The 12,691-nt window shown below is 51.6% G+C and overlaps 1 protein-coding gene and 1 long non-coding RNA gene across 7 annotated transcripts in view; one reads left to right on the top strand and one right to left on the bottom strand.

Moving 5' to 3' along the window:
- LOC144791849 (putative cation-transporting ATPase 13A4) overlaps positions 1-12,691 on the top strand; it is a 652,319-nt gene that overhangs the window by 360,820 nt on the left and 278,808 nt on the right. The window contains exon 17 of the mRNA XM_078666632.1: positions 676-793. Coding sequence (XP_078522758.1) covers positions 676-793 — 118 coding nt within the window. The remainder of the gene's footprint in view (positions 1-675; positions 794-12,691) is intronic.
- The window catches only part of LOC144791847 (uncharacterized), a 198,565-nt gene that overhangs the window by 82,015 nt on the left and 103,859 nt on the right, over positions 1-12,691 (bottom strand). The gene's annotated exons all lie outside the window — the stretch shown is intronic.

The raw sequence follows: 12,691 nt of genomic DNA, 5'->3' as shown, positions 1-12,691 counted from the left end.
GTTTCGAGTACAGATTTTTCTCTTTACTGGACTCTCATCAGGGCTTTTTGATTTGTATCTGAGTGTTGGTAAGTTGGCTCAGAGCGCAGCTAGCAGTACTATATACATCATTATCATTTTCAACTCTTGTCGCTTTACACAAGGCTTAGAGCTCTTTGTGGTTGATATTCAACACTCTTTTCGACAGAAAGGATGTTCCTGTTTATGAGTGAATGCCAGCCAGCCTCATTCTTTTTATATTCGGTAAGCTTCTTGAGTCGCTTTGGCTCCGTGCAGATTAAGCACGCGGAGCCTTCATTTAATTGACTCGCGGTTATCTGATTCGATTTAATCTCACACTTTTCGGGACTCTGTTTAGGACACAGCTATCTTGCGTCTGGAAGTCCTGGCATATGTATTTAAATTGCTACTTAAGTGGGTGGCACAAAGAGTGCTGTAGTGCTTTCAGACCCTAGGTACATGTTGTATCATATATGAGGTACTGACAAGTAATTTAAATGAGTCATTCAGATGTAGGACAATTTTACCATGCAAGGTGGTTAAATAATAGTATTTACTAGAGCGCTCTCCATTTGAGTTTGAATATGATTTGTCTTGTGACTGAATGAAAATGTGCAAATGTGAGTTCTTGTGATGTAATAGAATGTTTATTTGTGATATTGTTTTTTTGAACAGTCCCTTCCAATTTTTCAAACGAACTCCAGATTTACACCATGCAAGGGTTTCGAGTCATTGGATTGGCGTACAAGCCTTTGCCATCAAAGACGCCATCTGAACTGCGCAGTTTAGCAAGGTAAGAGAGTGAATCCTCCAGCGCCCAAGCCTTTTCACGAATCTTTCCGGATGGAAACTTGAAACCTCAGCAAGGGAAGGCAGCTACTCTGCTGAGATGATAGCATTGCAGTAATTGTAAAACATGTTAGAGACGTATTTGGTGGCCTTTTATATGACTATTGTTTTTTTATCTAGCTTCACAAGACCTCCTTCTAGTTTGATGTATGGTCAGCTCCTGGCTGTGGACTCAGGATTACAAAACTTGTTAGGTCTATGTGAGTGCCTGACTGAATGGTTAAGCTTGTATAGAACAACAACCAAAGCCAAAACATCTCAAGGTGCTTTCTGAGTGACAGGAATTTTTGAACTTTTGTAGGGCTTTTTCTAATTTATAACCTGATTTCTTAATTTGTTTAATCTCCTAAAATGTGATTCCAAATTGATACCAATTGACTATCTGGAAGGGGTGTATTGTAGCTGTCCCTCCAAATACCAAATTAGTATATATCAATGTTTTACAGCCAAAATCCATTCAGTAGCTTTGCTCTATTGATCTCCTGAAGGGGAATAATTTGTAGTTAATTGACAGATTCAGGATAGCCAGAACTAGCTTTATGATTATACTATTATACTTATTCGCGGCAGGATACTCGTGAGTAATAGAGCGCGCTATAAAATATTCTATAACATAACATAACATAACTAGCAGCCCGTCCCGACGCTGTCCGGGAGCAATTAGGCTTCAGGGCCCCCGCCCGCCCCGACGTTGTCCGTGGGTCCCCCGGAGCCTTCCTCCATATATTGCAGTATTATACCTCTATGTTTGCTTTGTGCGCTTTTGTAACCTACACACGTACCTTTTTCCTCCTGTAATGCACCGTTTGGCTCACTTTTTTAATGTTCCGTTTGCTTCCTCTTGCTACCTGCACACATCACTTTTTCCTCCTATACCTCTATGTTTACTTTCTACGCTTTTGTAACCTGCACACGTAACTTTTTCCTCCTGTAATGCACCGTTTGGCTAACTTTTGTAATGCTCCGTTTGCTTCCTCTTGCTCACGATGTACGCTTTTGTAACCTGCACACGTAACTTTTTCCTCCAGTAATGCACCGTTTGGCTCACTTTTGTAATGCTCCGTTTGTTTCCTCTTGCTCACGATTTTCATTTTTGCTTCATTTTTCCGCCGCTCACCGCTCCTAAATAAATGAATAAATAAACTACCTCATCCACCACTCACTGCTCCTTCCCGCCTGTCCGCCGCTCCTCACCACCTGTCTGCCGCTCCTCACCGCCTGTCCTCAGCTCCTCACTGCTCCTCCCCGCGCCATGTCCGCCGGTCCACCTCGCGCTCCTGGACGCCGCTCCTCCCCGCTTCTCCTCACATCGGGCACGCATGTCGCGGCCGGCGCTTCTTCCAAGGGACTACTTTTTTTTTTTTGGTAAATTTTTTAAATAACGTATATTTATTACGTTTATATAGCCTATGTCCATCTGCACACCCTGACGATTACAACAATGTATCGGGTGTGTGGATCGGCGCTGTGGTTCCCGAGTTTACCCGCCTCAAAGGTTCAAAGTTCTTCCTTTATAATAGTAGTATAGATAATGTCCCTTAATTATTTATTGTTATGTTTGTCAGCAGGGCAAAGAGTGATTTGGTGAGTATACTTAATGGTACTTTAGATGTGAAATGGTTAACTTTCTTGCAGAAGGCAGTATTCACTTCTCAATGTGAAAGTGTAAGTTGATGCGAAAGATTGATGTATTTTAAAGTCAGAAAGTGTGCTTGAATTCCTGCTGGCATTATTTGTACTGTTGGCCCCTATGTATCTGTGAAAAAGTGCAAGTGTAATTAATGGTCCTGACACGTTCTAAATTTGGATTGTGAAGTTTATTTCTTGTGGCAACAGAAGTTTGCAATAGAGAAAAGCAGCATGAAGTAGTTTGATTTAGTGAAATAGTGATGTGTCTTTCGATGTTATCCCCCTGTGACAACCTTTGATGTAGGGCTAAGTGTGAAAGGGTGTTTGTCTTCCTGCTGCAATTAGACTGATCACTGCGAGAAGGCTTTAGTGTTGACTCCTGAAGTAATGTGCACACTTAGCAAAGCAATGATTGTGCTTTTAGAAGCACCTTTTAGGCTTGTGGCGAAAGAACAGTGCGATTACGGAAAGCGCTGTCAATTAGCATATATCACCTCTCTTTCAGCAAGTTAAATTACCCTTATTCAAATCTGCATGTTTTTCTTTGAATGGCATCGCGCAAATAACCACTCCACGCACCAGTTAGCCTAAAAGGCCATTTATTAGGACAGGCATGACGTTCAACAATAAACATAACATCGTTAACTTGAACAATCCCCCCAACATCCGGCCATTCACTCCATCATCCACTCACGTGTTCCACCAGCCACTCCCAATTCACACCATGACCTCTTTGCATCTCATTCACTTTCCCCTTTCACTTTCCAACTCCTCCGTCATCTCCATCCATCACACTCCCGTCTACCACTCCCCCCATCCTGCACCTGTAACCCCCTCCCTGAAAGGGTGATTCTGCCCGTCATGGACTCCCCACCCCTCCCAGTTCCCGTCAGCACCCCTATCTCGCCATCCTGTCCTAAACTGGCACGTTGCCCAACATGACAACTTCTACAAAAACGCCCAGGGCCCCCCTTTTAAATGTAGGGTGGGTGGGTGGTACAACTAACTTCTCTCCCTGAGGCACCGGGGACAGAAAGAGGAAGTCCTACCCCTTCCTGTCCCCTTAAATAAGCCTCCTAACCCCTCCCACCCCTGACCTAAACCCCTGAACTACTTCCTGCCTGTCCTGCTATCGCGCGAACTCCCCGGGGAAAAGACTGGTCTGCCGACCTGCTTTCCCCCGGGGGCCGCATCGCGCAAATAACCACTCCACGCATCAGTTAGCGTAAAAGGCCATTTATTAGGACAGGCATGACGTTCAACAATAAACATAACATCGTTAACTTGAACAATCCCCCCAACATCCGGCCATTCACTCCATCATCCACTCACGTGTTCCACCAGCCACTCCTAATTCACACCATGACCTCTTTGCATCTCATTCACTTTCCCCTTTCACTTTCCAACTCCTCCGTCATCTCCATCCATCACACTCCCGTCTACCACTCCCCCCATCCTGCACCTGTAACCCCCTCCCTGAAAGGGTGATTCTGCCCGTCATGGACTCCCCACCCCTCCCAGTTCCCGCCACCCAGGGAACCCCCGGAGGGCGGTTACCTGCCCCACCACACGTGCACCTTTCGAACTCATACTCTCGGACACCAGATAGATTCATTCCACAAATGGCTAATCAGATCGCGCAACTCCATTAGGTAAAAGGCATTCCCCATGTGAGAAAGGTGCACGCCGTCGTCCCGGAAAAGAAGTGGCTGCTCCAGCTGAAGCCCGACATGAGCCAGCCCGTGGATCCCTTTATCTGCACAAAAGAGTCTCATAGCCCTGTTCAGTTTCCTGCGTGCCCGTTCGACTGCCGCAGGCTTAAGCGCACCCCTCCAGATCCGTCGTGGAACAAACTCAGTCCACACAATACAGGCGCCAGCCAGATTGCGTTTCATTGCATCCAAATCCCTCTGCATCAAGTGCAAAAGTGACACCCCCGACTGCTTCACTAAGTCATTCTCTCCCAAGTGGATGATGAGCATGTCCGGGCAGCCCAGCTGCGCCACTTTCTTTGTGAGCCATGGTAGCAATTCTCCCCAACGCATTCCGCTCTTACCCCACCATTGAACTTCATGATGACTGCTCCTCAGGCCCAGGTTACGGCCGTACACCCGCCTGGCAGCATACTTCTCCCCCCAGTGCACAAAAGAGTGCCCAACGACCCAGGTGACCGTCTTGGCCCCCGGCCCACGAACACAACCTACGAAGAGAAAGAGATTAGTACCTCAGCAGAACAAGAGAAGCAACATCAAAAAACAGTGCAGCCGGCCAAGCAGCACGCCCCACCCATTCATTTACGCACATATCGCTCGCAGCAACGCGACCGCCACCGACCAATCCTCCGGATCTCCTCCCACGACCAACCCAAACCCGCCGCCGCCGTGGCCGCCCCGAAACGAGTGCGTGCCAAAACGCGCCGGGTCCCTGCCCAACTTCCGCAAAGCCATCCGCAGAACCGCCAACAACTGAGAGGACGTCAAGCGCTTTTGCGACGCATGCACAAAAATCTCCCCCTCCAAGCTCCGCACTTGACCACAAAACGCCAGCCACTCACACACCGGGCACACACCCTCACACCCATTCTCCGACAACCACACCCATTTGCCCCGACCCAACTGGTCTGTCTTGGAACGTCCCAACCATATACCCAAACGAACCCCATCCACACGCACGTCCGCAAACACTCGGCCCGGCGCCCCACGCGTCCCCAGCAACTCTGACACCCGAAACACACCAAAAAACATCCAAATCATGCATAAACGAAAGAGCGCCACCTCTTCCCTGTCATAACAACAGAAATGCAACTCCCTCAAAACCTGCACCAACAACTCAAACGTGACCGCCTCCCGTGGCAGTTCCCCCCCACCCATCTCCGCCCTCACCCGACCCCAACCTTTTAACATTCGGCTCAGCAGATCCGCCCTAGCCGGATCAAAACCCAAATACACCATGCTGTAGAAAGATACGCCCGCCAACTTGCCAGCAATCGTCGTCTGCGACAGTCCTTTATCCATGCAATCCAACGCAAAGCGCACCACCCCACGCTCACACTCTTCCTGAGACAATCGTCCCACTCCCATCTCTCCCCCCACCAAGTACCCAAACTCATCCCACGCCAACCTGTACGCCCGCCTAGTGGACCCCGCTATTGACCTTTCAACCAACCCAACCACTCTCACTCCCCCCAGGACCAGATACCCTCCGGCACCTTGGTCTTGCAAGCTTCCGCTCCCGGCGCCAGCTCCCTGAAGCGCTGCCACTGCGAACGAGATAATGCATCCGCAATTTCGTTACTTACGCCTGGCACATTATGCGCGCGGAACAGCACATTGTAACGCAGACACAGCAGCATGAAACTTCGCAGCAAGCGCAGCACCCGCAGGTCCCTTGCCTTTTGGTTGTTCACCAAGTCCACTACAGTCATATTGTCCACATGAAACAACACCGACCTGTTCCTGAACTCCGGGCCCCACACCAGCAAAGCAACCAACAAAGGGAAGAACTCAAAAAACGCAATGCTCCTGCCCTGTAGCAGCCAATGAGCCGGCCCCTGCTCTGCACACCAGCGGCCGTCCCAGAAAATTCCGAAACCGGCAGCACCCGCCGCGTCAGAGTAGAGCTGAATCTGCCACACCATCCGGTCACGAGCAAAATCCAACGACACACCATTGAAGTCCTCCAGGAAAACCAGCCACACTCGCAAGTCCGACCGGACCCCCAGCGTGATCCTGATCCTGTGATGCGGGAGGGCTGCCCCCGACATGGCCATGCCGAGCCGCCTGCAAAACGTCCTGCCGGCCCTCACCACCCTGCACGCAAAGGTCAACAACCCCAACAAGCGCTGCACGGACCTCAATTCCAGCTTCCGAACCCCAATCGCACTTCTCAAAGCCTCCTGCATCTCCTCCACCTTCCGTACCGGTAGCCGCGCCTGCCAAGCCACCGAATCCAACTCAATCCCGAGAAAAGTCAGGCAACAACTAGGCCCTTCAGTCTTCTCCGGTGCCAACGGCACCCCAAAATCCTGTGCCAACAACTGAAACTGCCGTAAAGCCTCGCCGCAAGCGCCAGAGTGACCCGCGCCCACAAACAGAAAGTCATCCAAATAGTGAGACACCAGCTGGTGTCCACTGCGGTCCACAAAGGCCCACTGCAAAAAGGAGCTGAAAGTCTCGAAAAGCGCGCAGGAAATCGCACAACCCATCGGTAGCACTATGTCCACGAAGATGGACCCATCAAACTGCATGCCCAACAGTGAAAAATCCGCGGGGTGAATGGGGAGGAGGCGAAACGCCGACTTGATGTCACATTTGGCCAACTCCGCCCCCTTCCCACAGGACCTCACCAAGCCTATGGCATCATCCACCGACGCATACAGTACCTTTGAGTCCTCCTCAGCAATGAAATCATTCACCGGCCCTCCCGCAGGCCAAGACAAGTGATGAATCAATCGAAACTCCCCAGGTTCTTTCTTGGGCACCACCCCAAGAGGTGACACAATGAGATCCGACATCGGCCAGTCTGCAAAAGGACCCGCAATCCTGCCCTCCGAATCCTCCTTCTCCAATTTACGCGCCACCACCTCCGGCAACTCCTTGGCGGACCGCAAGTTCTCAGCCCAACGTCTCTCCCTCGGCCCCTGATAACCAATCCGAAAACCTTCCATGAACCCCCAGTATAATCTCAGCGCCGCTCCTTTATCAGGGTACCGTGAGAGCCATGGACACATGGCCTCCAACCTAACCGGAGTATGGGCCCTTCGGCCCAGGCTGACCCCTACCCTTGGCAAGCTTCCACTGCTCTGACGGCGAAGCCAACGTGAGGCACTGTGTAACTGCATGCCGCCCCCCGCACTTCAAACACTCATGCTTGAACTTACAAGAGGGGCGGTTGCAGAACCCCTTTTTGAAACCCCAACAGGCTCCCGAAGACACTGGCTTGTACTGCTGTCCCGCAGCCCCGGACCACACCGCCTGGTTTCCCAAACCACCTGCACTTCCTTGGTTACCCGCCCCAGACTGGGCGGGTCGCGACTGAAAAGACCGATAAGTCACCGGAAGACCGCTAGCCGTATGAGTGGAAGCCGCCGCCTGCGTCGAAGACATCCATTGAATCCAAAGCTCCTGGTCCACCTCCCCCCATGGCTTGTCCGGATTGACGCTGATCCTGGCCCTAAACTCCTCGTCGTAGCTCAACCACGCAAAACCCCCGAAATGCAGCTGCGCCTTCCTAATCACGTCCATATACTTGAACAGAGCAATCGCCCGATCACCAAGCTTTTCACAATATATACTCGCGTAAATCAAGAAAGCCGACGTCCAATTCTCCATCGTAACCGGCACCCTCGGCCGCCTGGTCAACTCCCATTCCTCCTCCTTAGACCCTTCCTTCGCCTGAATCTCCCTATGTAGCCGTTTAAACACATCCACATATTCGTGCCTCCAAATTTTCCCTCTCGTTTTCTCCAACAGGTGCGAACCCAGGGGCACGGCCAAACCCATATAAGGCAACTTCTTGGGCAGCTTCCCCACACCATCATCTTTAACCCCCAAATCCTCCACCTTGTCGGTTTGCGCACTGGCCGTCGTGACCTGCTTCCCCCCAGCAGCCGCCACCGGCTCCGCCCCAACATGGGCCCCCGGCCGTACAGACCCATCCCCCACCCCCACCGACCGGCAGGGCTTCTTCCTCCCTCCTTTCCCCCCGTCAGTCCATGCGTCCCACCAAGAGCCCTCACCTGACAAGGTTGCAGGAGCGTCCGTCTACCGTCGCCGTGCGTCCGCCGGCTTCATGGTCCCCTTGGTGGCCCGACTGGCGCCATCTCGTGCCTCATGGGAAACACCCACCGTGGCGGATGCCACCTTAGCCCTGTCCACACACTCCGACTCGCGCAACTCACCCTCTTCCAACTCATCCTCCTCATCCCCATAGTCCAACCACTCATCCTGAACATCCAGCGGCACCACTTCCGTCACCACTCTCTTGGCACCCTTCCCTTTCACACCAGGCATAAACTCGCATTCCAGCATCGATGGTGCCCGCTCCCTCGATGGAGGGCAGGCCGCCGCGGACCCCCCTGCTTCTTCGTCCCGGCGTTTGGAGGCCGTTTTGCGCCCCGCCGGCCCACCCCGGCCTCTGCCAGCTGACCCTGCTGGCTTGTCCCCCCCCCTCCCCGAGCCGTATGCGCTCGGGGAGGCCCCGGTGCCAACAGGTCTCTGATCCGTCAAGGCAGTCCTTGAACCTTCCACCCAGACCCACTGCCCGCGCTGCCCAGGGGACCCCCTGCCTCTACCTCCAGTTGCCCCCCTGCCACGCGCAGGCACCAGGACCCCATCGCCCTTGAGCGCCCCGCCCGCCTTCGCCTCACTGGCCTCCTTCAAACGCTGCCACTCCCTCTCATATTCGGCAATGATGCGCCGCTGATCACGGGCCCTCTCCTCCTCGGACATGTGCTCCCACCGGTCATAAATCGACGACCGCCCTGGCACCCCCAGGCCTCCCCCCCCGGGCACGGGTGCCGCAGCACCCGTTGCCCCAGTCTGCTGCTGCGCCTTCAACGGGCCTTTGCCCTTGGAACCCTGCTGTTTGACTACCCCCTTCCGGCCGCCCGAAAGGTCGACCGGCTGCTCCAGGAAGGTGAACTCCTCCTCCCCCCCAGACTCCCCCCCAGACAGCGTGAGTGCGAAATCCTCACCAGCTGCCACCTCCCACTCACCCAGGTCCTCCCCCCGCTACCCTCACTGCTCTCATCGTACCCCACCAGCTGGCCCACGCTCCCCGACCCCCCGGCACGTAATGCCAGCGGAGTTCCGTCCGCCCCGCCCACACCACCGGGAACCGCTTCCTTGGCCTCGATCTTGGCCGGGAGGCTCAGACGCCGTCCCCCTTTCTTGGGCGCCACCTACTGTTTTTTGCCCTTCGACCTCTTAGGCGCGCCATCCCGGGCCCCAGCGGGCTCGTCCATACACGCTGCGACAACCGCAGCCACCCCCGCCGACTCTGACCGGGGCGTGCGGGTCATCCCGACCCATGCCTGGTCCAGGACACCAGGCTGGAGGAGGTCCGTCCTCCCCGCCCGACCAAGCACAAGCAGTGCAGCCCTCACCGCCTCCGCATCAGGCGTTGCCATGCTTCGTCTGCAGTTTACTGACCTTCCTCGAGATGAGTGAGGTTTGGCACCCTAATTCCAGCCCGTCCGCGAGATGCGTGAGGTTTGGCACCCCGCGAGATGCGTGAGCTTTCTCACCGCCGCGCGCCGCACCAGGACACCGAGGGGCTACACTCCGCAAAGTAACTAAAATGGCAAGCCACCTAACAAAATACCACTAAACCTGCCTAGCACGTCGCTCTGGGGCACCAGAAGATGACCTAAAGCACTAAATCACACACCGCCTATCTAAAAGCTCCCTACAACTAACTTCTCTCCCTGAGGCACCGGGGACAGAAAGAGGAAGTCCTACCCCTTCCTGTCCCCTTAAATAAGCCTCCTAACCCCTCCCACCCCTGACCTAAACCCCTGAACTACTTCCTGCCTGTCCTGCTATCGCGCGAACACCCCGGGGAAAAGACTGGTCTGCCGACCTGCTTTCCCCCGGGGGCCGCAGCCCCCTGTGTGAAGGTTTGATGTAGTGCAAAGTGTGAAATTCTGTCCGTTTTGGTGCAGTAATGTCAGTGAGCCCTCCGAGAACGCCTTTGTCCAGCCCCCTGTGACAACCTTCGATGTAGGGCTAAGTGTGAAAGGGTGTTTGTGTCCGTGCTGCACTCCTGAAGTAATGTGCACACTTAGCAAAGCAATGATTGTTCTTTTGGAAGCACCTTTTAGGCTTGTGGCGAAAGAACAGTATGATTACAGAAAGCGCCGTCAATTAGCATATATCACCTCTCTTTCGGCAAGTTAAATTAGCCTTATTGAAATCGGCATGTTTTTATTTCAGTGGCAGCCCCCTGTGCGTACGTTTGATGTCGTGCAAACTGTGAAAAACTGTCAGCTCTGGTGCAGCAATTTCAGTGAGCCCTCTGAGAACGCCTTTTTCCAGCCCCCTGTGAGAACCTTTGATGTAGGGCTAAGTGTGAAAGGGTGTTTCTCTTCGTGCTGCAATTAGACAAATCACTGCGAGAAGGCTTTAGTGTTCACTCTTGAACTAATGTGCACACTTAGCAAAGCAATGATTGTGCTTTTAGAATCACGTTTTAGGCTTGTGGCGGCATAAGTGGGCGATAAGGGAAAGCGCCATCAATTAGCATACATGACGTCTCTTTCGGCAAGTTCAAAGAGCCTTATTGAAATCGGCATGTTTTTCTTTCAATGTCAGCCCCCTGTTTGAACATTTGATGTCGTGCAAAGTGTGAACGTTTCTCCGCTTTGGCGCAGCAATTCGAGTGAGCCCTCCGAGAACGCCTTTGTCCCTACGACCGAAATAATGGCCAGAGTGCGTAAAGCAATCCTTGTGCTTTTTGGTTTTGTAACGTGCGTGTTGGACCAATCTGTAATCGTTTAGCATATATTTTGCGGCAAGTAGTGTGATACTTTTACGTAGCTATTGGTTGTTTGTGGAAGTTGCGCCCCTTATACCTTTACTTAACACCTTAGGAGCTTCGTAAATAAACCCTCCCAGTGCTGCGCTGTCCATTATCCAGTGCTGAACTGGACGTCCAGCGGTCGCACACAGCACTGGGGAGGTAGTGCCCGTGACGACCGTTGGCCGACGGCAGCACTTAAAGGGTTAATGTATCGTCATTGGTTGTTTGCGCAAGGCGCGCCCCTTTGTTGTGCTCTGATCCGACTGACAATGAAGGCGTCGTGAAGTGGGCTGTGACGTATGGTACCACGCCCCTATATCCGTGCCCCTTTTGCTTACGTAAGGCATCTTCTTTCTGTAAGCCGCGCCCTTTTGTTTATGCCCGATCTGAACCTTGCTTTCCGAAAGGCATTAATGTAGCTCGGAATGTGCTAGCGTTGTTCTGACTGAAGTGAGTTCCCTGTTTTTATCCATGCCCCTCTGACAATGTTTCCGTCGACATGTTTACTTACACATGGCCACGCTCCTCAGTAACAGGCAAATAAACGCTGTTTATGTCACCAGTGGCACCTGTATAAAGGCTTGAAGTTTTCTTCCTGAACTCTTTGTGTTTTCTGTGTGCTGGAAGCTCGCAGCCCCTGTAAGCGAGTGAAGTTTGATGCATTTTGGAACATGCCCCTCTGCCAATGTTGCCGCCCACCTTAGTTAGACACACCCATGCTACTCCCTAACAGCAGAACAACGCCCACAAGGAACTACTTTACCCCTAATGTTGTTTGCCCTTCGTAATGTATATGTTGTAGAAATGTATAGCCTATGTCCATCTCCTGGACCTCCCCTTTCCAACGCTGTATTGGGTGTTGTGATTGGTGGTGTACTTCTGGAGTTTACCCGCCTCAAAGGTTCCCAGTTCTCGCTTTATAATAGTAGTATAGATTGAGAATACAGCCACATAGATGGATAAGATCGGAGTATACTGCCCCAGTTAATAGTGAACACTTCAGTGGCATCCTTGGAATGTACTTAATTGATTTGTAGACAGGGAAGTGGAACTAGCAAAGCAGACCCAGTCAGTCAGTCAAATCACTTTATTCGGTTAAATCAAAACCATAAAAGTACCAAAGATACATATTCAAACCCTTACAAAATACATTTAACCAGAGCAATTCATTAAAATCATATTATAATACAAGGTGTGCACTCAAATTTCAAAAGGCATGAATAAATATATAAAAACAAACTGCTTGGGATAGCAATCAGTTACGTAAATTCCTGAGTCTCACAGCTGCCACAAAAAAACTTGCCATGTAAAAGATTTCACTCTGCTTTTGTAAAAGTTGGAGATACATTAGAGCCGGTTTAACCTGGATAAATCCCTTTCTCTTTAAAACAGGAAATAAAAACTTCTTTCTGATATCTCTATAATGTTCACAGAACATGGTGAAGTGCATAGTATCTTGAGCTGAAAAAGTATCACAGGTACAAGGCCCTAGCTCATTCTGTTTGCACCACCCCTGCCATTTACCTAGAAAGAAGTGAATAAGATTAAAACGGAACCTAGTTAAAATCACGCGATGGAATGGCCAGTTGGACATTTTCAAATATGGTTCCATCATAGGTACAGTTTTTAATAAATAATGTGCTCTAACAGACGTTTTTCTTAACTCCAACTCTTCTCTTTCACTTGACCAAAA

The sequence above is a fragment of the Lissotriton helveticus genome, chromosome 11, assembly GCF_964261635.1.
Source record: "Lissotriton helveticus chromosome 11, aLisHel1.1, whole genome shotgun sequence".
NCBI lineage: Eukaryota > Metazoa > Chordata > Amphibia > Caudata > Salamandridae > Lissotriton > Lissotriton helveticus.
Note: the sequence above shows the minus strand (reverse complement) of the source record. Positions and strands in the feature narration are given on the sequence as shown.